We start from the raw sequence: 20248 nt of genomic DNA, 5'->3' as shown, positions 1-20248 counted from the left end.
TGAGCAAGACCGGTCCAGCACATCCCTTCAGAACACGTCTGCTCACCGCAGGCTGCCTCCTCGCTCCTTCACCGAGGCTTTTCATCCACAGCTTTCATAAAAAAGTCACGGTTGTGCGAAAGGAAAAATGTGTTCTATGAAAGCACATTTACCGCTCGCCTCTTGCTGGATGACCTTGGCTTGTATGGAGAATTTTTCTGATTGTTTGCCTGCAGGGAACTGAAAGGAACATCCAGTCACGATAGGGCAGCGGAGCAAAGTGCACAGAAAGACCATTCAAGTACAGGACAGCCTTCACTAAAGAGCATCCTGCACTTAGCTTTCACAGTACAGCACAAGAGTGACAAAAGCAAGCGCGAGCTGCATTCAGTGTGCATGTGGGAGGCTGGGTTGGGCTTTTTTCCACCACAAAATGGAAATATGGCTTTGAGAGATTGTATTTCACGTCAGCTGACAGGCCATTAATGGATTGTCTCCATCACACAGGAAGTGCAGGAACTGGTGTGATGTTCAATGAGAACGGAGACGCTCCTGGACGTTACGACATCTTCCAGTACCAGCTTTCCAATGTCAGCTACCCTGGCTACAAGGTTATTGGCCAATGGACAAACCACCTCCGGCTCAATGTAAATATTCCTTCTTGATATCGAACTACTCGCGGTAACAGACGGATAATTACATCTTCATTTGGGTCAGCAACTAAATGTACAGCTTCATAGATAACCACGTTCTGCATATTTTCCAGTAGCGCGCCGGGGATGGACCACTTAACCTTGGGTATGCGAGGCCACTGAGCTAAACGGCCGGCCTGTCACCCACGCGTTCAGCTGTTGCCCCAGAATTAATTTTTTTTTGTCAATTACTTCACGGCGGTTACGCAGAATGCTGCACACTATAAATAGCACACTACCCATGATCAAGACCTCTCCAATGATGCGACGAAGGCACGGCTTCTGTGCACGGTTCACCAGGGATTAAACGCAGCAGAATAAGATACCATTTTAATAATAAAGAATACATTTGCTTGCAGGCCCATAATTACAGTGGGTCCCCGCACCTTTGCCATTCAGCATTCACGGCCTCAAAACTGTGCAAATTTCGGTACATTTTTGGTCATATTTTTGCAAAAAGGTGGGTAATGCATGATAATCCAGATGAAATGTTCAGCATACATTTACCACGGTTAGAAAGCCCACATTTTTTACCTTTGCCTTTTGCGCCACCGATCATGTTTTTTCATCAAGTATTGAGAATTTGCACTTCTTTCGGCGGCCCTTGAATGCACCGTAGTTGCGTGCCGTGAGACGCTAACAATATGAACATCTACCCCAGCCAGAGGAAATGCAGTGGTCAGGCGGTGACCGCAAGATCCCAGAGTCCGTATGCAGCTTCCCCTGCGAGTCCGGCGAGAGGAAAAAGATGGTGAAGGGCGTTCCCTGCTGCTGGCACTGCGAGCTCTGCGACGGCTACCAGTATCTGCTGGACGAGTTCAGCTGCGACATGTGCCCCTTCGATATGAGACCCTTAAAGAACCGTACAGGATGCCGGGCCACGCCCATCATCAAGCTGGAGTGGAGCTCTCCCTGGGCTATAATCCCCGTCTTCCTGGCAATCCTTGGCATCCTGGCCACCACGGGGGTCATCGTTACATTCATCCGCTTCAACGACACCCCCATTGTTCGGGCCTCCGGCAGAGAACTCAGCTATGTGCTGCTAACGGGCATCTTCCTCATCTACCTCATTACCTTCCTGATGATTGCGGAGCCCAGTGTGGTGGTGTGCGCCTTCCGCAGGTTGCTGCTGGGGCTCGGCATGTGCATCAGCTACGCTGCCATGTTGACCAAAACCAACCGGATCTATCGCATCTTTGAACAAGGCAAAAAGTCGGTCACACCTCCCAAGTTCATCAGTCCGACTTCTCAACTTATTATCACCTTCATCCTCATCTCGGTGCAGGTAAGCGTGTGCCTCCTTCACTCCGAGCAGCAAGGTCTCAAAGGGATTACACTTGTTTCTTTCTTCTGTAGGTGCTGGGTGTGTTCATTTGGTTTGGCGTGATGCCCCCTCACACCATCATCGACTACGAAGAGCAGAAGCCGCCCAATCCCGAGTTTGCGCGAGGGGTTCTCAAATGTGACATGTCCGACCTGTCCCTCATCCTGTGTCTGAGCTACAGTCTGGTCCTGATGATCACCTGCACGGTGTACGCCATCAAAAGCAGGGGCGTCCCTGAGACCTTCAACGAGGCCAAGCCCATCGGCTTCACCATGTACACCACGTGCATCATCTGGCTGGCCTTTGTGCCCATCTTCTTTGGCACCGCACAATCTACTGAGAAGGTATTTTCCAAGTGTTGTTCACTTCTTCTGGGGCTGTGGGTTTCATGTTTGTAATTCATTCCAGAAGTTCCGACTCTAACTGAAACGGACGTTAACCAAATCCATTTTTACCTTAAGAAATCCAATGAATCCATTCCAGAAAGTCAGAAGATGTTTTCATAGTTTCATAATTATAGTTTGACATGCAGATACCAATTCTAAATGCACACAAATACACCACCGAAGGAATAAATGAACATTTAAGGTTACTTTTGCCGTCCTTGAACACGCGATTCTCGACATGATTGTTCCCAAAGACACGATGTGGCAGCGGGACACCACACGGACGCCACCTTCCTGTTTTGACACGACTTCTTCTTTTTTTTTTAGTTCAATAGCGTTTCTCACCTCAATAACCCAAAATGGAGCCAAAGAAAGTTGCAAGTGCCAGCGTTCTGATCAAACGAGATGAGAAACACTCCTGAATTCAAGAAAGAACTCATGACCAAGCAGGTGGTGCCCGTGTGGTGGCTCCCTGCCACACTGCGTCTTTGGGAACAGTCGCGTCTTCAATGAAGGCAAAAAGTAACCTGAAATTTTGATTGATCCCTTTCGTTCATCATCGATATGCATTTAAGAATTTTAAAAAATGGTTTTATGCTTCGGGTTCCGGTTGCCATTTTGTTAGCAAGCTATGCTAACAAGGATGTTTGTACATTAAGAACACAGTTGGTGTCATGTTGTACGATAATCTGAAAATGTACGCAAACAGAGGGGAAATTTGGGCACAAATTTTCGATGTTACAGTAACGGACACTAACCAAGGTTCCACTGTAGTTGCAAATGGTGCTTAATGGTGATGAATTAATTTGAAAACTGTGATTAATCTGATTAAAACTGGAATCACTTGGCCAATTATATGCCTATATAATATTTCCTGTTTTTTTTATAGTTTTTCAATCTCATCAAAACATGTCTGTGTGTACTACGCCTGTAACTTGTATTTGACTATTTTTACATTTTTACAGAAAACGGGAAGTAGGACCGTTTTTTTTAGTAGAAACATTAACGATGAATTCAAAGATACAATGAAGATGATCTTCAATCTGACCCCTCAATTCATTTCCTATCCTTATAAATGAATTAATTATTTTCATTTTATTGACTAGTTTCACAGATGAGTTGACACACATAAACATGTGACTTGGTGCTTCTTTATGACGCCATGCGGTCACAGAGATGTGATACTCCAGTCATCACGGTAGTCAGGCGAATCGAAATGATAGCACCGTATTTTCCCGACTATAAGTCACACTTTTTTTCATGGTTTGGCTCGTCCTGCGACTTGTACTCCGGAGCGATTCATGTATGGGCTTTTTTTCCACACTGACAGCCACGAGAGGGCGCTCTAGGCTTGTGTGCCGGTATCTATCACTCCCGCACCACTGAAAATGTACGATGTAAACATCAGCTGAGAAAGACGGAGCACGAATGACATCCCACCCATTCATATGACGTTAAAAGACGCCTACTAGCCTGTTGCTCTCCATTTTATCGTAATTACGATAACTTGCCTTTAAGATGAAAAGTCTGTTCTCAGTCTCTGATTTTATCAAATTTCCCCCCCAAAAAATGAGACTTATAGTCCAGTGGGACTTACAGTATAGATTTTTTTTTCTTCTTCTTCGTTGTGCATTTTTGGCTGGTGCGACTCATAGTCCGGAAAATACGGTAAGTGTAATGAAAGCAGAGCTGGTAGTATTTGCTTCCTGCTGGGCTCACAGGAAGTCCCGTCTCCTCTTACCGAAAGGCAGGGTTTCATTTACCTGGCGGGCTCCTTCTGCTGCCACGATGCTCCTGACTGCTGGGAGAGCAGATCAGCTTTGAGGAATGGAGAGCTCTATTATAAACCAGTCAACCTGCAACAATTAAAGCCTGAAGTGCTTTCAGAATCTTTTCACCTCCTCTAAATGGAAACGAAGGGTCCAAAGCGAGCACAGAAGGAAAATGGGTCAGATGAACGCAGGGATGGTCGCCCACCCTCTTGATTCGCATCCCATTCAATAAATCATCACTCAAAAAAGGCTTCTAAATATAGACTTTGACTTTTGTCTGGCTCATGAAAACGTTATCTGTCCTTCCATCGTGTGCGGGACCCCGTGGGGGGTGGCCGCTACCTGCTTGCTGTCAGGATCCACGTATACGCAATCACCATTCACTGCTTCTAAGCCGGTATATCAGCTGGCCTCGGGCTGTAAGCGCATAAATCCAAGGCATATATTACAGCAGCTTCTTTCAGAAATGGCCACGGGGGTCATTGAGTGAGACTGATTAAAAGCACGGATGTGCTTATGAAAGAAAGCATTCCGAACACATTAAAGCGGGAGATGCAGGACATGTTGCTGCTGGAGATGAGTGCTGGCTAGTGTACAATTTATAACTTATTTATGCCGCACATATATCTTATTTATGGCACATGTGTGTTGCTTTATTCATAACCAGCACAGTTTGCTTGAATAATGAGTTCATAATTCACTGGAGTCCATCTCAGGAGAAGCCACCTCTCATTATCGCTGTTGGATTTGCAGTGGAAGACGAGCAACGTGGTCGAAGCCCATAAATAGAGATTCCTTTCCTGAATACATATACCGGGTCGTGAATCATTCATTGGGGGGGGAAACACGGGCGCTTGCGCTTTGGAATGAAAATAGCTTGGATAGCCATGTGACAACTGATGGTACATGTATGGTGTGTTTACTTGCACCTCTCATTGATAGTTACCTCCGCCAAGCGCAGCGCGCAGGTTATGTTTTTGTCTGTCTGTTTGTGTTTAAAATAACTTGACAAAGTTCTAAAGTTTGGATGAAATTTTCAGGAATTGTCGGAAATGGGATACGGAAGAACTGATTAGACTTTGGGGGTGATGAATTCAATTCAAGAGTTTTATTGTCATATGCACAGTAAAACAGGTACAAGTAGTTATGCTATGCAATGAAATTCTTATTCTGAACAATGCCTTTGATCTAAAGAGTTCTGACTACTTCCACATTTCTCAACCGATTCAGGCCCTTCCAAAGTCAAAATTCTCAACTCATCCAGGACATTTAGCCATGCTAGGTGTTAGCATGCTAACATGAGCATGTTAGCACTGCTAACATTGCATGCTAATGGTAGCATACTAACATTTTTAGCTATTTTCATTGGTAGACACATATATAAACACTTAGCACTATCATGCTAGGTGTTACCATTCTAACGTTAGCATTGCTAGCATGTTAACATTACATAGTAGCATTTTTAGCCATTTACATAGGAAGACACTTATATAAAGATTTAGCACTATCATGCTACATGTTAGCATGCTAATGTTAGCATGTTAGCATTGCTAGCATGTTAACGTTATCATACAAGCATTTTAGCTATTTTCATTGGTAGATTACAACAACTTGGGAGCCAACCGGGGTCACAGAAAATGTTGTGTTTGTCTGTGTTAGAAACATGACCCAGTCTGATTGTTCCAGAAAACTTAAAAATTGAACACAGTAGCTGACTGACAGTGTCCGCCACGCAGTGTGCAGTGAGTGCGCGTGCGGATCAAAGCGGTTCTGACCTGTGTTTTCTGTATTCCAGATGTTCATCCAGACCACCACCCTGACAGTGTCCATGAGTCTGAGCGCAACCGTGTCCCTGGGCATGCTGTACGTCCCCAAAGTCTACGTCATCATCTTCCACCCGGAGCAGAACGTCCAGAAGCGAAAGCGTAGCTTCAAAGCTGTGGTGCAGGCGGCCACCGTGTCCACGCACCTCTCCCAGAAATCCAATGACAAACAGAACGGCGAGTCCAAGATTGAACCGGACAGATCACAGTAAAGGAGGTCTGTTTATTCATCACGGAACATGACGAGGCCCCTCACGCACATGACCAGAAAAGATAGAAAGCATTTATCTCGGGCGGTTTCTTCCCCCACCTTTTTAAATATGACACCAGCAAGAACGGTTCCAGTGGGGAACGTTGCACTAAAGGGAACGTGAATGCTCACCTTGATCAACTTTTAATGGAATCACAGAAGGACTGGCGGGCGATGTGAACAAACTTAAAAAAAACACTGCAAAAAATGTTTTTTTAAATGTATAATGCCAATTTTATATACACTTCAGCTTGTCAAGGAGGTGTTATTTGTCATTTTAATGACAAATATGGCGACGATGGCGCTATGTGGCGACCTATGACCCATGGAAAGACGTGCATGCGGCTGACGAGCCATATTATTTAAGCACTGCATGGATTTTGTGTTGTGGTTATTTGGATTCATTGCTTGTATGGGGGAAGCGTTGCTTTCACAGCGTTTGTTTCACTGGGTGTCGTTTTTAACCGTACTACTAAAAACTGATGAACAAACAGTCCTTGTTTAATTCATGTAAAAATAAGAAGAAGAAGAAGAAGAAAGACGTCAGTCTGTCTGTCTTTGGGACAATGACCAGCACAGCCCAACCCAAAGTGGCGCCCTAGGTGACATTTTATATGGTGCCCCCTCCCCATCGGCGATTTACGTACGACGACAAAGGAAGTTGAGTAACCGTTTGTAAGATAAGATGTCACCCCGTTTACATGGTTAACACATTACAAACCAATACTAAAAAATACTAACCTCTCCCTAAGTGAATAAATACTAAAAGTAATGAAGCACAAGTACAACAATCAACATCAAAGTATTTACACTACACAGTTTACACACAATAACTCTATATACTGTAACTCTATATACAATCCATAACTCTATATACTGTAACTCTATATACACCAATAACTCCATATACATCCATAACTCTATATACTGTAACTCTATATACACACAATAACTCTATATACAATCAATAACTCTATATACTGTAACTCTATATACACCAATAACTCTATATACATCCATAACTCTACATACTGTAACTCTATATACAATCCATAACTCTACATACTGTAACTCTATATACAATCAATAACTCTATATACTGTAACTCTATATACATCAATAACTCTATATACATCCATAACTCTATATACTGTAACTCTATATATAATCAATAACTCTACATACTGTAACTCTATATAAAATCAATAACTCTATATACAATCCATAACTCTATATATAATCAATAACTCTACATACTGTAACTCTATATAAAATCAATAACTCTATATACAATCCATAACTCTATATATAATCAATAACTCTACATACTGTAACTCTATATAAAATCAATAACTCTATGCAATCGTCCCTCGCGTCTTCTCGCTTGGCGTTTCAAGGCATCATCGATCACGGTTTTCCCAAATAAATTCATTCAAAAAATAATGTGGTGGTTCGTCGCTGCTTTGCCTTTGAATACGGCCTATGAGACAAAATATGCACACGTCAGCGGCTTGAATTTGGCCTAAATTTAGACCTGCATTTAGTTTAATTGGGGTGGCCAGGGTGAGACCATCACTCACATAGGGGTGGCAATAAGTTGATACCTGAATTGTCTAGATGGCCGGTGGGGTGGCCACGCCCACCCTGTAGCTCGGCCACTGCTTTTGGAGCGTCTGTTAGAGCAGGTAATAGCTGAGCAGTGTGCCGAGGACATGTTTTCAATGCAGTTTGTGGATTCTGCTCACCAACATGGCGGCCAAACCCGCGCAGGGCATACTATGGAAGTGGACGCCGATCGGCACTCCTGTTTTGGCTTATATGCCCACTCATGCTGCTACAGAGAGCTTCCATTATTAACGGGTTTAAATGCTGAATCACGCTTCAGAGTTTAAGTCAAAGTCAACATGGTGAGAAAACTTGACCGGAACTGAACAAAGTAACATGGAAAACTTACCTACCGCTTGCAGTTCATGCAAGACGCGCTTTTATTGACAGCTCCTCCACACGGGAAGTTGTGTGCTGCACTGAAATGCGTCCAAGCGGAAACGGCGGTTATGCTGAACTAATGTTCTGCACCACAGAGTCACGTTTGTCAAAATTGACCCCCAGCCTTGGGAGTGGCCAAGGGTGGCTATCCATCCATCCATCCATTTTCTATACCGCTTCTCCTCTTTAGGGTCGTGAGGGCATGCTGGAACCTATCCCAGCTGACTTTGGGCGACAGGCGGGGTACACCCTGGACTGGTGTCCAGCCAATGGCAGGGCACATATAGACAAACACTCACATTCATACCTATGGACCATTTAGAGTCTCCAATGAAGCTAACATGCATGTTTTTGGAATGTGGGAGGAAACCGGAGTACCCGGAGAAAACCCCCCCACACACGGGGAGAACATGCAAACTCTACACTGAAATGTATTTATTTATTCTCCAGGGGAGAATGGAGCCCACATCTTCCCGATCTCCAGACTGGGACTGTGTGGCCAACATGCTAACCACTGTCTAGATCAGGGGTGGGCAAACTTTTCGGGCCGGGGGCCACATTGACTTTTAAAATTTGACAGACGGGCCGGGTCAGCACAAGATACGATACATATAAAAAAAACTGCATTTGTTAACAGTACATATGAAACATAACCAGAAAAAAGAATTAAAAGTATTAACATCCATTAGCTTGGAAAATAAAACCAGCTTGGCTTTGAAGGCTCTGACGTTGGCTTGCATTTCATCCCTTGTAGCTGCACATTCAGCTCGTTCATGGGCGCCAGGATGTCCACAGTAAAAGCTAAATCACAAAGCCAAACTGTGTCATTCAGCTCAGGAAATGTGTCAGTATTCTCAAGTAGCTCCAAAAACCAAATCATCTCCCGTTTGAGGTCCCACACACGTTGACATACTTTTCCCAAACTTCAGTGTAGAAACATGACCTCCTGCTCAGGGTTTCCTCTTTCACCTGTCCTGAATTCTCTTGAGCATCCCGACGTTTTTTCCTGTCACATTTGGCGATCCATCTGTGGTAACGTTGGCGAGCGAGTAGAAGAGCGGTAATTGGAAATGGCTCTCTCAAGTCACTGCGCCTGCAGTGCCACCTGGTGTTGAAATGCCGTCATTACAAGTCAAAATGAAATGAATGCAATCATTCACATGAAACCTTAATTCTGTACAATCTTCGGCGGGCCGGATTAAAAAGAAGAACGGGCCGGATCTGGCCTGCGGGCCGTAGTTTGCCCACCTCTGGTCTAGATTGTCTATATTATTATTATACAAACGGGTACAATAACAATAATAAAACAATAATCAACACAATAACAATCATAATTACACAAGCTACTGTTGCGTCCAATTCACTCCAAACTAAAACCCAACTCTGAACCCCTGACGTCACTTCCTGTCCATCCACATTTATTGCAACACACACAAGCACAGGTCTTATAGCGTTGTTTTCTCTGCTTACAGTAGGTCTCCCATATTGGGGAGACCTACAGGTTATCTATGCTAACTCCGAAAACATTTGGTTTGTAAATAAGGAATCACGGTCAGGTCTGTAACCAATTAACCACGATAAGCGAGGGACAAACGTATAAGCTACTGTACATTTACACTATGTAATAACTACACACAGAAACTAGATACAAAAGCTATATAACAAACTTCTATACAGCTACATGGAAAAATATGGCCACTGTTATCATGTGTCGTAATAAATGGGCACTGCTTTACATTTCAAATCAACGTGAGCATTCCCACCATTTTTAACATAATATCTTGAATGTGAATTATTGTCCCCTGACTTTTAGCGTCCCCTGGAGGCCACAGCGCCTGCTGTAAAGAATATGATCCGATGATCAGCATACACGAGTCACCAGTTACCTTGACGACGAAAACAATGCTTCTAAAACACGTTCTGTGATGACAGAACCCCCCCAAACTGGAAGACAATGGCAGCTTCAGTTTATTGAAGGTCAAACTGTGTATGGTTATAAAGCAGGAATAAGGAGAGTTCTAAAACTTAAAAGCGAATGAGCATTTCTTTATCCCCAGCAGTACAAGCACAAACATTGTGCATACCGCCCCCTGTTGGACAGCTCACCGCAGTGAAACGTGGAAGAAGACGCCATATCATTAATAAAAAGAATAATCTTTATTATCCCAGTTGGTTTAGGGTTACAAAAAAAATACGTTGACTACAATACAACACACTTCAAATCTATGCAAAAAAAGGTGCTAATTTAAATAATAAAAAAAAAAAACATGAAGTGGTCGGCCATTAATTTTTAAATAGATCATTGAGAAAGTGTCCTGTTTGGGGATGAAGGACCAAAACTAATACCAGACACTTGACAAGCTGCATCCTGCCATGCGACTTCCTCATTCAAGGAAGCTGTCCAGAGTCAGGCAGGTTGGCGTCTTGGGTGGAGGCCTGCTCACCTTTTTCCTTTTAGCTTTCATCAGTGGGCGAATCTCTGCCAGTGGTGACTGCGTGGGGGAGTGCGGTAAAGGAACAAATGCAAATGTGCTTCCATGCTTTTGCCCCATTGAGATTACAAAATAGCAATATTTCGGATATCTTAGGAATCGAGTATTCTGACATTTTTTTGGATTAATCGACTAATTGGAAAAAACATTTTTGCTTGGTGGAAGTGCAGTTATAGATACACAAGAGAAAATAAAAATAACTAATGAATGATCAGTTGGTAGAACTTTTGTAGATAATCAAGCGTTTTATTTGTTAAATTGACATTGTGCATAGGAACAAAGTGTATTTTCTTGGGTCTGATGGACTACATGATGGAGCTTTGATAGATGAATTTATCCATCTCAGACTAGCTATTTACTGCTATTTACTGTTAGCATGTTGGCCAATACAGTAACAGCCTGGACATCGGGAAGACCTGGGTTGGATTCTCCCCTGGGCATTTCTGTGTGGAGTTTGCATGTTCTCCCCGTGTGCGCGTGGGTTTTCTCCGGGTACTCCGGTTTCCTCCCACAGGTGAGGTTAATTGGTGACTCTAAATTGTCCATAGGTATGAATGTGAGTGTGAATGGTTGTTTGTCTATATGCGCCCTGTGATTGGCAGGCAACCAGTCCAGGGTGTACCCCGCCTGTCGCCCAAAGTCAGCTGGTATAGGCTGACCCTAATGAGGATGAAGCGGTATAGAAAATGGATGGATGGATGGATGGATGGAAAGTGAAATGAAGACGCCTTCTGTCGTGGAACACATTACTCTCAACTAAATGGGTGAGACACGCACTTCCTTGTTGACTTCCTTGAGCTACTAATTTTTGTAGAAATGATTTTCATAGCTTATTTCAACCCAAACAGATCAAATGTGCTTGTTTTACCAAAACATTCACAAAATGCTGGTATCCACAACTCACATTTTATGTTTCACAATACTTTTCTTTTTAGTGTTCTCACATTATTAACTGAAAACCTGAATGAAAAGCAGGCTTGCGGGCGCCTCATGTGGTCGTGGGGGCTACATGGTGCCCGTGGGCACTGTGTTGTTGACCCCTGCATTAGACAATATTGGCTAACGTTATGTTAGTAAGGTACATTAACCTTAATCTGACGGATTTGCGCTACGTTAATTTGATCGTGTCTCGAATCTTCCGCTCCTTTCGGGGGGGGATGATGCGACGTATACAAGTATAAGACGTGCTGTTGTGGTATGTACGGATACACGTCACGATGCTCAACTTGCCGTTTAGCCACATTTTATGTCTGTTTTTTTTTACATTTTGTTCTGCGACAAAATTCTGTTTTCCTTTGTTCCTTTTATCGATTATTTTTTGTAATCGAGGTACTGGAATTATTCAAGGAATCGTCGCACCCCTAATCAATTTATCATCAACTCGTACGTGCACATAAAGCTGGGTTACAATAAATCACGTTAAAGAGACGAATACAAACCAAGCGAGATTAACAGAAGGATACAGGTTGGATGAATTTGGTTCGTCCTCCTAATCCATCAAAACCGGTTTTCACCTGAAACGAGGAGCAATGACAGCTACTTGATTGACACAGTTTAAAGAGATGTCAGAGAGGACATGCCGCCTGTGCTGGTGTACACGTACAGCTCCAAACTTCCTCTGAGGGTCCAACATGCTCCCAAATGTCTTCTTTCTGAAGAGGAGGGAGTTCCTCAAAAAAGGATCCATGGATGCATCTTCCTCTCTGGCCTGAGTGACAAAACGCTCCAGTTATTCTATCCACTTGGAAACAGACAATGTGAACCACTATATGAAATGTACCTTGCTTAAAGAAGAAGCCTTCTCATTGTGTTTTGACCTGGAAATGCAAGCATTTGTAATGATTACACATGCAGTTCTTCCAACTGTTCCATTAGCTGTGTCATCTGGATGGTTAGACAAAATCAACACACACTTTGTACAGGAACTAGGCCTGTCACGATAATCAGGTCGGTAAAAAAACGAAAAACAGGTGGATAATTATGACGCCCTGGATAAGATGACATGTACGTCTGTGTGTGTGTGTGTTTCATCTGCTGGTCTCTCTGTGCCACACAGGCTGGATGACAAGAGGGTTCACTCTGCATCTGTCTGTGTACATTGGTTCTACAATGGAATGAACGGAGAGAGTGAGCCCTCGTGTCATTCAGCCTCTTTGTGGAGGCGGGGCTACTAGTGAGTGGATACAGAGGGTTAGCCGTTAGCTTGGTGAGGCAACATACGTTAACATGAATGAAGGCGCAGAAGCGATGGTTTCTGAGGCCAATGCCACAGCCGGCAGCCCCGCTGTGGGAACATTTTGGTTTTAAACAGAATGAACAAGATGAATGCATGGACAGCGACACGGAAAGTTTTCTCAACTGGGAAAAAAAAAATCTACAGACGGAGGTGCCCCGGGCAGCGGAGCCTTCGTCCTGGCAGTCAGCACTTACTGAGGCGTTTGGCCAGCAACCAAAACACTGCAAAATCGTGCACGCTCACAGACTGCATTGCAAAAGACACGCAACCGTTCAATACGGTTATATGCCATAAATTTTAAAGAACATACATACAGGCAACTTCTGTGTCCACCTAATGTGGCTCACACAGGTACACGATACATGAGTACCATCTAGTGGTTCAAATGTGAATTACACCTCTCATGACAATAACGAAAAAATGGTCTAAAAAAATGTCGATAGCATCGATTATCGACGATGACTGGTAACATAATTATCGACCAGCAAAATTTGTTATCGTGACAGGCCTAACATATCTCACAAAAGTGTGCACACCCCTAACATTTCAACAACAATTTTTCTACAGTACATCTTCTCAAGGAACAATACAGTAATCCCTCGTTTATCGCGGTTAATTGGTTCCGGTCCTGACCGTGATAAGTGAAAGTCGGGTTCCTTATTCATAAATCAAATATTTTCATAGTTAAAGCATGGAAACCTGTTTCCGACCTTCTAAATATGTTTTCTTTAAACATTGTTAGAGCCCTCTAGACATGAAATGACACCTCAATAGTCAGTTTTACACTCCTATTACCCAAAATAGTCATAAAAAATCATAAAAATAGAAAATAAGACATAATATAGACTCACACATGTTCAGGTGTCTGGATAGTACTACCTGTGGTGATGATTTCTTAATATATTTTGAAAAACCGTGATAGCGCGAGGTGGCGAAGGAGGACTGCACTATAGAAATTACATTTGAATCTACCTTAGAGTACAGTGTACAGCTTGTATAGAGGGATATATTTACTACTGAAAATGATTCAACAAACAACCATTATTGTCCACATAACTGCCAAAACAAGTGAGTACTATGGTAAACGCGCCTTGTCTACATTCATGCATGGTGTGGGGCAAGAGTGCTGTTGACACTGGGGAGCAGTGGTTCACATGTACATGTTGTACATGGCCAACATGTACTGTGACAATCTGAAGTGGCGCGTGATTCCCTCGCTTCGGAAATTGGGCCACATGGCAGTTTTCCAACATGACACGAGCCCAAACGTACCTCCAAGATGACCTTGCAGAGGAAGGTGATGGAGCGACCAAGTACGTCTCCAGACTGGAACCCAATTGGGCACACGTAGAGAATCCTCAGGCGGAAGGTGGAAGAGTGCAAGACGTCTAACATCTACCAACTCTGTGCAGTATTTCCCAAAGGACTGTAATCTATTTGTGCAGGGGAGGGGCACTATATGACATCATCGCCTAACCAGCGTAATTGTCCATGACGCATGCGCGTGTCATTTTTATGGGCGCTGTGGGAGACAAAAAGTAAGCAAAAAATATGACAAGCAAAACAAATATGTAGAAGTACAAATTAATTTTGTAACTGTCGCTTCTTTTTGGGTGTGTTTTTTATGTCACAAGCAAGACGGAGCCATGTGGTGGTGACATCCCCCCCCCCAAAAAAAAGTGGCTAGATTTGTCCCAATAGTTTGGTCTGAATAGTCTAAGTTGCTAAGCTGACAGCACCAACCCCTCCTGCTACAGTTATGACTCCATCTACTGTACGGAGTTGGAACGATGAGCTACATTCAGAAACAGGCCCGTTATAATGTGTTTATCAGCAATCCAACCTAATATGACTAAGAGTATGACTAATCGTGTTATAGATCAATTTGTAGTGTGATTTACAGTATATGACTTTTTTTTTTTTTTTTTTTAACAAACTCACTTCAATACAGTAGTAAATTATTGACGGTCCCTCGTATAAACAACCAGTGGTTAGAGCGTTATTGGTGGAGCCAGAAATGTTTCGTTGGGGTGGTCAAGGTGACACCTTTGCTCACGTAGGGGTGGCAATAAGTTGATACCTGAAATGTCTAGATGACCAAGGGTGGCCAGCGGCACTTCCCGTGTGAGCTCCCCGCACCATGACACAGCAGTCCGGGCACAGTGGGGGGAACTATCGCTGAAGCTACGTAGCCGAACAGCCGACGTCTAACGCGAAACTAAGTTTACCACGGTACACGGTGGACGGTGGACATGTCTGCATGGTGGTGTTGCCTTTACTTCTTCTTGCGGGTGGCGGGAGTCGAGTGGCAACCGGCTTTGAGGCGGATTTACGTACCTACCGTGTTGGAGTGTGGCCCACAGTTACCAACGTGATACGGCAACTGGGTCTGCCCAATCTCGTGGAGGAAGCAGATATTATTTGATCTTCAAAATGCAGCGGCTCAGCAGCCGATCCCGAACAATAAATCTATGCCGCCCTTTCTGTATTTTGTATCGTCCCTTGTCAAGATATACTAAAAAAATGGTGGCTGAAATGTTAGACAAGTACAACACCCCCCCCACACACACACACACACACACACACACACACACACACTACATACTGCTGATGGTCTAAATGCATCTTCTTGGATGGGGCCTTCATTGGTCTCTTGGCCACATCATCTGGGGTAGCCACTTCATAGGTCATGTTGAGGTCAATGTCATCGCCGCCTACCGGCTGGTGGAGGTGGGGCTGTTTTAGCTCCACTGGAGCTGGGCTGAGAGGGTAACAAAGCAAGGATCAGTACACAGGAGAAAGTGTTTGGACAGGAGCGTGTTTACCTCTCAAAGACGAGCCGACTGACTGCCTCGTTGATCCGTGTTGGCGTACTCAGAGACTTCTGCAGAAACTCCAGCTTCTTCTTCAAACTCTGTGGGAACATACGGTACTTATGCATGCACTTACACCAACACGGAGTCCCTATCATGTCTAGCATTCTGTTGCAGTGCCTTACAGAGATCTCTTTGTCGGCGTTAGCCAGATCGTTTTGCAGCGACTTCATGTCCTCTTTTGCTTGATTGACTTCCATCGAGGCTTTTTGTAACTAAATAAAAACACACACAAAACATTTTATAGGAGGTCGCCAAAGTGAGTACGCCCCTCACATTTCTGCAAATATTTGATTAGGGCTGTCCTGATGCAACTTTTTCACTTCCGATCCGATACCGATATTGCAGCCTTGAATACCGTCCAATACCGATATAATCCAATATCAGCATGAATCATTTACACAAGGCTTGATCAAGTGATATTACTCAGAGAGTACATTGTTCCCTCCTTTATCGCGGGGGATAGGTTCCCAAAATAACTCAACACACAGCCATAAACTGCTGGCAACTACTGTTAAAGCGCTGTATGGTCTTGGCCAACATGCAGCAGCACAGGTTCAGGGTGTTGGCAATCTCCTTTTAGCCAAGAACATCTTCATGTATGTTCAATGCATCCTCACAGAGTTCTTTGCCATGATGTGCCATGTTGAACTTCCAGTGAACAGCATGAGCGTGAACACCAAATTCAAGACACCTGCTCCCCAGTTCACACCCGAGACCGTGCAACACTAACGAGTCAAATGACCCTGGGGAGAAAAAATGGCTAATTGGGCCCAATATGTGCAGTTTAACACTGGGGTACACTCCCTTTTGCTATCAGAGGTTTAGACATCAATGGTTGTGTGCTGAGCATCGTGCTGCAACAATTAATCGATGACTCCTCCTTTATTTAAATAATCGAGAACTATTTTGGTATGTTTTTTTTATATTTAAATATTCTCTAATTTCAGCCTTTCAAATGTGATTTAAAAAAAAATGTCCTTGTGTTTTAGGCAAAACAAGATATTCACACACACACATCAGCTTTGACTTAAGAAGACAGTGATCAACATTTCTGCCTCTCTTGTGATATGTTGCGAAGAAAGCCATTCACTGTGTTTGGTTAATACTGATTTGGTCCGTCTCGGGCAGAGGTGCTTACATTCTTTGAGCCTGCGAGCTACTTTTAAAATGACCCAGTCCAAAAGATCTACCTCCTACTACAAATACAGAAAATATATATATTTACTATATTTATTAAAAAATGTATATGAGTATGGTAGGTAGCGTTCATTAGGATGCATTACCGATATACAAGAATTATTAAATTCTTAATTGAATTAATTATTAAATATTACAAAGGTTTTTCCCTTTCATCCTGAAATAATAGTTTAAGAAGCGGATGTGTAGAAAACACTGATTTCTGTCGTGGAGCTCATGACGCCAAGCAAAGCCATCAACCAATACACTTTTTTTTCTACATAACTAGCAGCTGTATGCTGACTACTTTACATTATATAGAAGCGTGGCATCTTTAGTGTTGTCTCATGAAAAGATATAATAAAATGCAAAAATATGAGTCACTTGTGCGACATACAAACAAGCACAGTAACCAAATAAACTCTTGATAATGGAAGTGCTAAGGTGACGTAACCTTGTTGCTGGAAGTGAGCGCTTCCCTCCTCAGCCTCTCGCACATGTCGTTAGAAGATTTCAGGCTTCCTTTTAGGTTGTCATACTCTCTGAAAAGAAGGGGGGTGGTGTGCTACATTACATTTACATTCAAAAAGTCCTCGTTGAAAAACTTGATACAGCCCTACTGCTTACTTCTTGAGAGATATACAGTAGATGGAGAGCTGCTCCACAGCAGCCTGACTAACACCCATGTCTGTGATCATGGACTCCGCTTCTGCTCTTTGACCTTGTAATAAAATATTCAGGCTGGAGCACACAGTTTTGTTGTTAAAGAACAAACAAAAATCACTTCAATATATTTTATCAAGACATCTTGCAGGTCAGGCTAATTACTGTAAAGCAACGTGTATAAACCACGCTTTTTTTCCACCTCTAAGAAGCAAAAAATTGGGGTGTGGTTTATACACGATGACAGGTCTGTGACCAGACTCGGACTGAAAAATAATATCAGACAACGCTTCTACAACGCTTCAGCGGAAGATCACTCGTACTACAAGCCCGGTCACACTGCCTGAACTTTGCTGTAGCGTTCCTGGAGCGGTGAAAAAAATTAATCACCGCTCGTTCACCACTGTTTAACAGAAGTTGGACCCCGTTAAAGCAACGCCGTATCCGCTCGGCCACCGCTGATGGTCCCTCCTACCGCTCCGAAAGTTTTGAGCTGCACAAAATATTACAAGCGGCCAATTTTCCGCCACAGCAAAATTCATCACCGCTCCAACAACGCCCAGTCAAAGTTTGGCGCCGCAGGTTCGTGGACACTTGGGTCCGCTAGGCCAGAATTTGGCTATAAATACAGGGAGAAATTGACCAGAAGCGCATTTGGGAAGCCGACTGTGGGTCAGACAGTTGCTTTGACTTTAGCGCTCTCTGCTGTACAGTTGCTTAAAATGCTTGTGTATGCTTAAATAAACGTTGGAGTTTATTCAAATTCACACTGAAGCATTATGTAATTCCATTGCAGATGAATTGATGGACGGCAGATTTCTCCTCTCTTCTTTTTGAAATTGCTTAGTACCTTTACGCATGTTGATTTGAGATGAAAGAGTTGGCAAGCATTTATGAACTAAAATTTTTTTTCCCCTGCCGTGAGCCTGAAAATGGGGGTGCGGTTAATACACGGGTGCGGTTTATACACGGTGCATTACGGTAGTTGGACTGCAGCTACCTTTCAAATGTTTTCATTTTGGTCCTCAGTCTGCGGGCCTCCTCCTTGGCAGCCTGAGCGTCATTATGTTGGGTCTCCAGGTAGGTCATTTGTTTCTGTGAAGTCAGGTACGAAAAAAACAACAAAAAGTCAGGAAATATGAACACAAGGAGGTGTGCATTATTATAGAATGCTGAGCAACAGACTGCATACTCTGAGAGCGGAACACAGCATCTCTTTCTCTACGACATCTTTCCGCATGCTGTCCAAGTCTCTCCTCTGCTTGTCCACAGTGTCCTTAAGACCATCCACTGTTTTCTGTTTGTCACGCCAGTCTCTTTCTACATAATATAAGTTGGTGGAATCTCAGTGTCTAGGTTTTTCTTACCGGGAATTATGTCACAAAACAAATATGTTACCTTTAGAGCTTAAAAGAGCCCTCAGCCTGTCAAGCTCATTCTGAAAATGGGAGAGGTGAGACATACAAGGACTTGGGTCAAAAGGACAAAATGTATTGCTCCTCCCAAACAATCTGGTGTGGGAATAGGACTGGTACCTGCAAGCATTCAGGGTCTGCTGAACACTCTTCCTCTCCAATGTCAAAGAAGAGCTTGCTGATGATGTGCCTGGTGCTGACCTATACACATGATTTGATATCAGATCATTCATCGAATCAGTACTTTAAGTCTGCCGACGGATCCTTACCTGCTTCCTACACCGTGGACATGTTTTTGTAGGCGCTTTTTGAAACCACTCCAGCAGACTAAAAGACGGAGGAATCATGAAACAATCGAAAAAAAACACACAAAAATATTCATCTTATTAGATGGCGTTACCAGTCGTGATGGAAAGTGTGGCCGCAGTGGATAGCAGCAACATCTTTGGAGTGATCGAAGAAATCGGAGCAAATTGTACAATATGCTCGGATAGGCATTCTAATTCCCAGCGAAGCGTTCTGTTATTGTTGGCAAACAGCAGTGAACTATACACTATCATACATATGTGTTATACATTTAAGTACACGGGTTGCATGCATTTGCTAAGCATGGTTAAGAACAACTAGCTAACACAACGTTTAGCTACGACGACTAATTGCCCAATCACTGGTCGCCATACTTGAGAACGTTATGTTACTGCACAGTCCGCCGTAATAAGCGCGTATCAATATCATGTGTGTTCCATTTGGAATTTTTTATACTGACTATTTCGAACTGCGGTTTGTTAACTGCCACAAAAAGAACGCATCGACGTTACTTCATGATGTTTGCCCGCTGTACGTTCAAACACAAGCTCCACCCCACGTGGTGCGTTCAGGTGTTCCTCGTAAAAAGAAGGACGATAAATTCACCAAGAAAATTACAATTTTGAATTACGTGTACAGTTACTGTAATGATAGTCAGCAGACAAGCTTCACGTTTTAAGCAACCTTTTATAACAACGTGGCAGAGCCGTAACATGCAGTGTGCTCACTCTAACAGTCACTTCCTGGAACTCCCCCTTATAGGCAGGACCTGTCAATCAACTGGAGTATGACGTATCACAGTACAAACATTTATAAAGCACTATTCATATAATAATAGCCTATTATATGACAGTTACCATTCTTAATTTGAT

The 20248-nt window shown here is 43.3% G+C and overlaps 2 protein-coding genes across 6 annotated transcripts in view; one reads left to right on the top strand and one right to left on the bottom strand.

Moving 5' to 3' along the window:
* grm6b (glutamate receptor, metabotropic 6b) overlaps window positions 1-11277 on the top strand; it is a 33014-nt gene extending 21737 nt beyond the window's left edge. For 2 of the 5 annotated variants that reach the window (XM_054784707.1, XM_054784708.1), the window contains exons 7-10: window positions 487-626; window positions 1333-1956; window positions 2028-2339; window positions 5949-11275. In XM_054784707.1, the coding sequence (XP_054640682.1) occupies window positions 487-626; window positions 1333-1956; window positions 2028-2339; window positions 5949-6188 (1316 nt within the window). In that variant the 3' untranslated portion in view covers window positions 6189-11275. Of the gene's footprint in view, window positions 1-486; window positions 627-1332; window positions 1957-2027; window positions 2340-5948 lie in introns of all 5 variants that reach the window. The other 3 variants (XM_054784703.1, XM_054784705.1, XM_054784704.1) reach the window with 3 other exon arrangements.
* On the bottom strand, window positions 9906-19919 carry traip (TRAF-interacting protein). Its single transcript, XM_054784709.1, has 15 exons — window positions 19471-19919; window positions 19340-19397; window positions 19191-19271; window positions 19054-19093; window positions 18848-18975; window positions 18656-18750; window positions 17620-17733; window positions 17447-17534; window positions 15939-16028; window positions 15766-15854; window positions 15546-15701; window positions 12485-12521; window positions 12308-12412; window positions 12168-12218; window positions 9906-10704 (listed from the first exon to the last, which is right to left on the bottom strand). The coding sequence occupies exons 1-15, from the start codon at window positions 19566-19568 to the stop codon at window positions 10597-10599; spliced, it is 1338 nt and encodes a 445-aa protein (XP_054640684.1). The 5' UTR covers window positions 19569-19919; the 3' UTR covers window positions 9906-10596.
* Window positions 19920-20248: the final 329 nt, after the last annotated feature.

The sequence above is a fragment of the Dunckerocampus dactyliophorus genome, chromosome 8 (assembly GCF_027744805.1).
Source record: "Dunckerocampus dactyliophorus isolate RoL2022-P2 chromosome 8, RoL_Ddac_1.1, whole genome shotgun sequence".
Lineage (NCBI taxonomy): Eukaryota > Metazoa > Chordata > Actinopteri > Syngnathiformes > Syngnathidae > Dunckerocampus > Dunckerocampus dactyliophorus.
The sequence above is the reverse complement of the archived record's forward strand: the minus strand, read 5'-3'. Positions and strand labels throughout refer to the sequence as shown.

Coding starts and splice junctions, on each gene's coding strand:
- traip (XM_054784709.1), bottom strand. CDS start 19,568: ATGCCTATCCGAGCATATTGTACAATTTGCTCCGATTTCTTCGATCAC. Junction 19,272..19,339: donor GTCCACGGTGTAGGAAGCAG/GTAAGGATCCGT, acceptor TCATGTGTATAG/GTCAGCACCAGGCACATCAT. Junction 15,702..15,765: donor AGTCGGCTCGTCTTTGAGAG/GTAAACACGCTC, acceptor TTACCCTCTCAG/CCCAGCTCCAGTGGAGCTAA.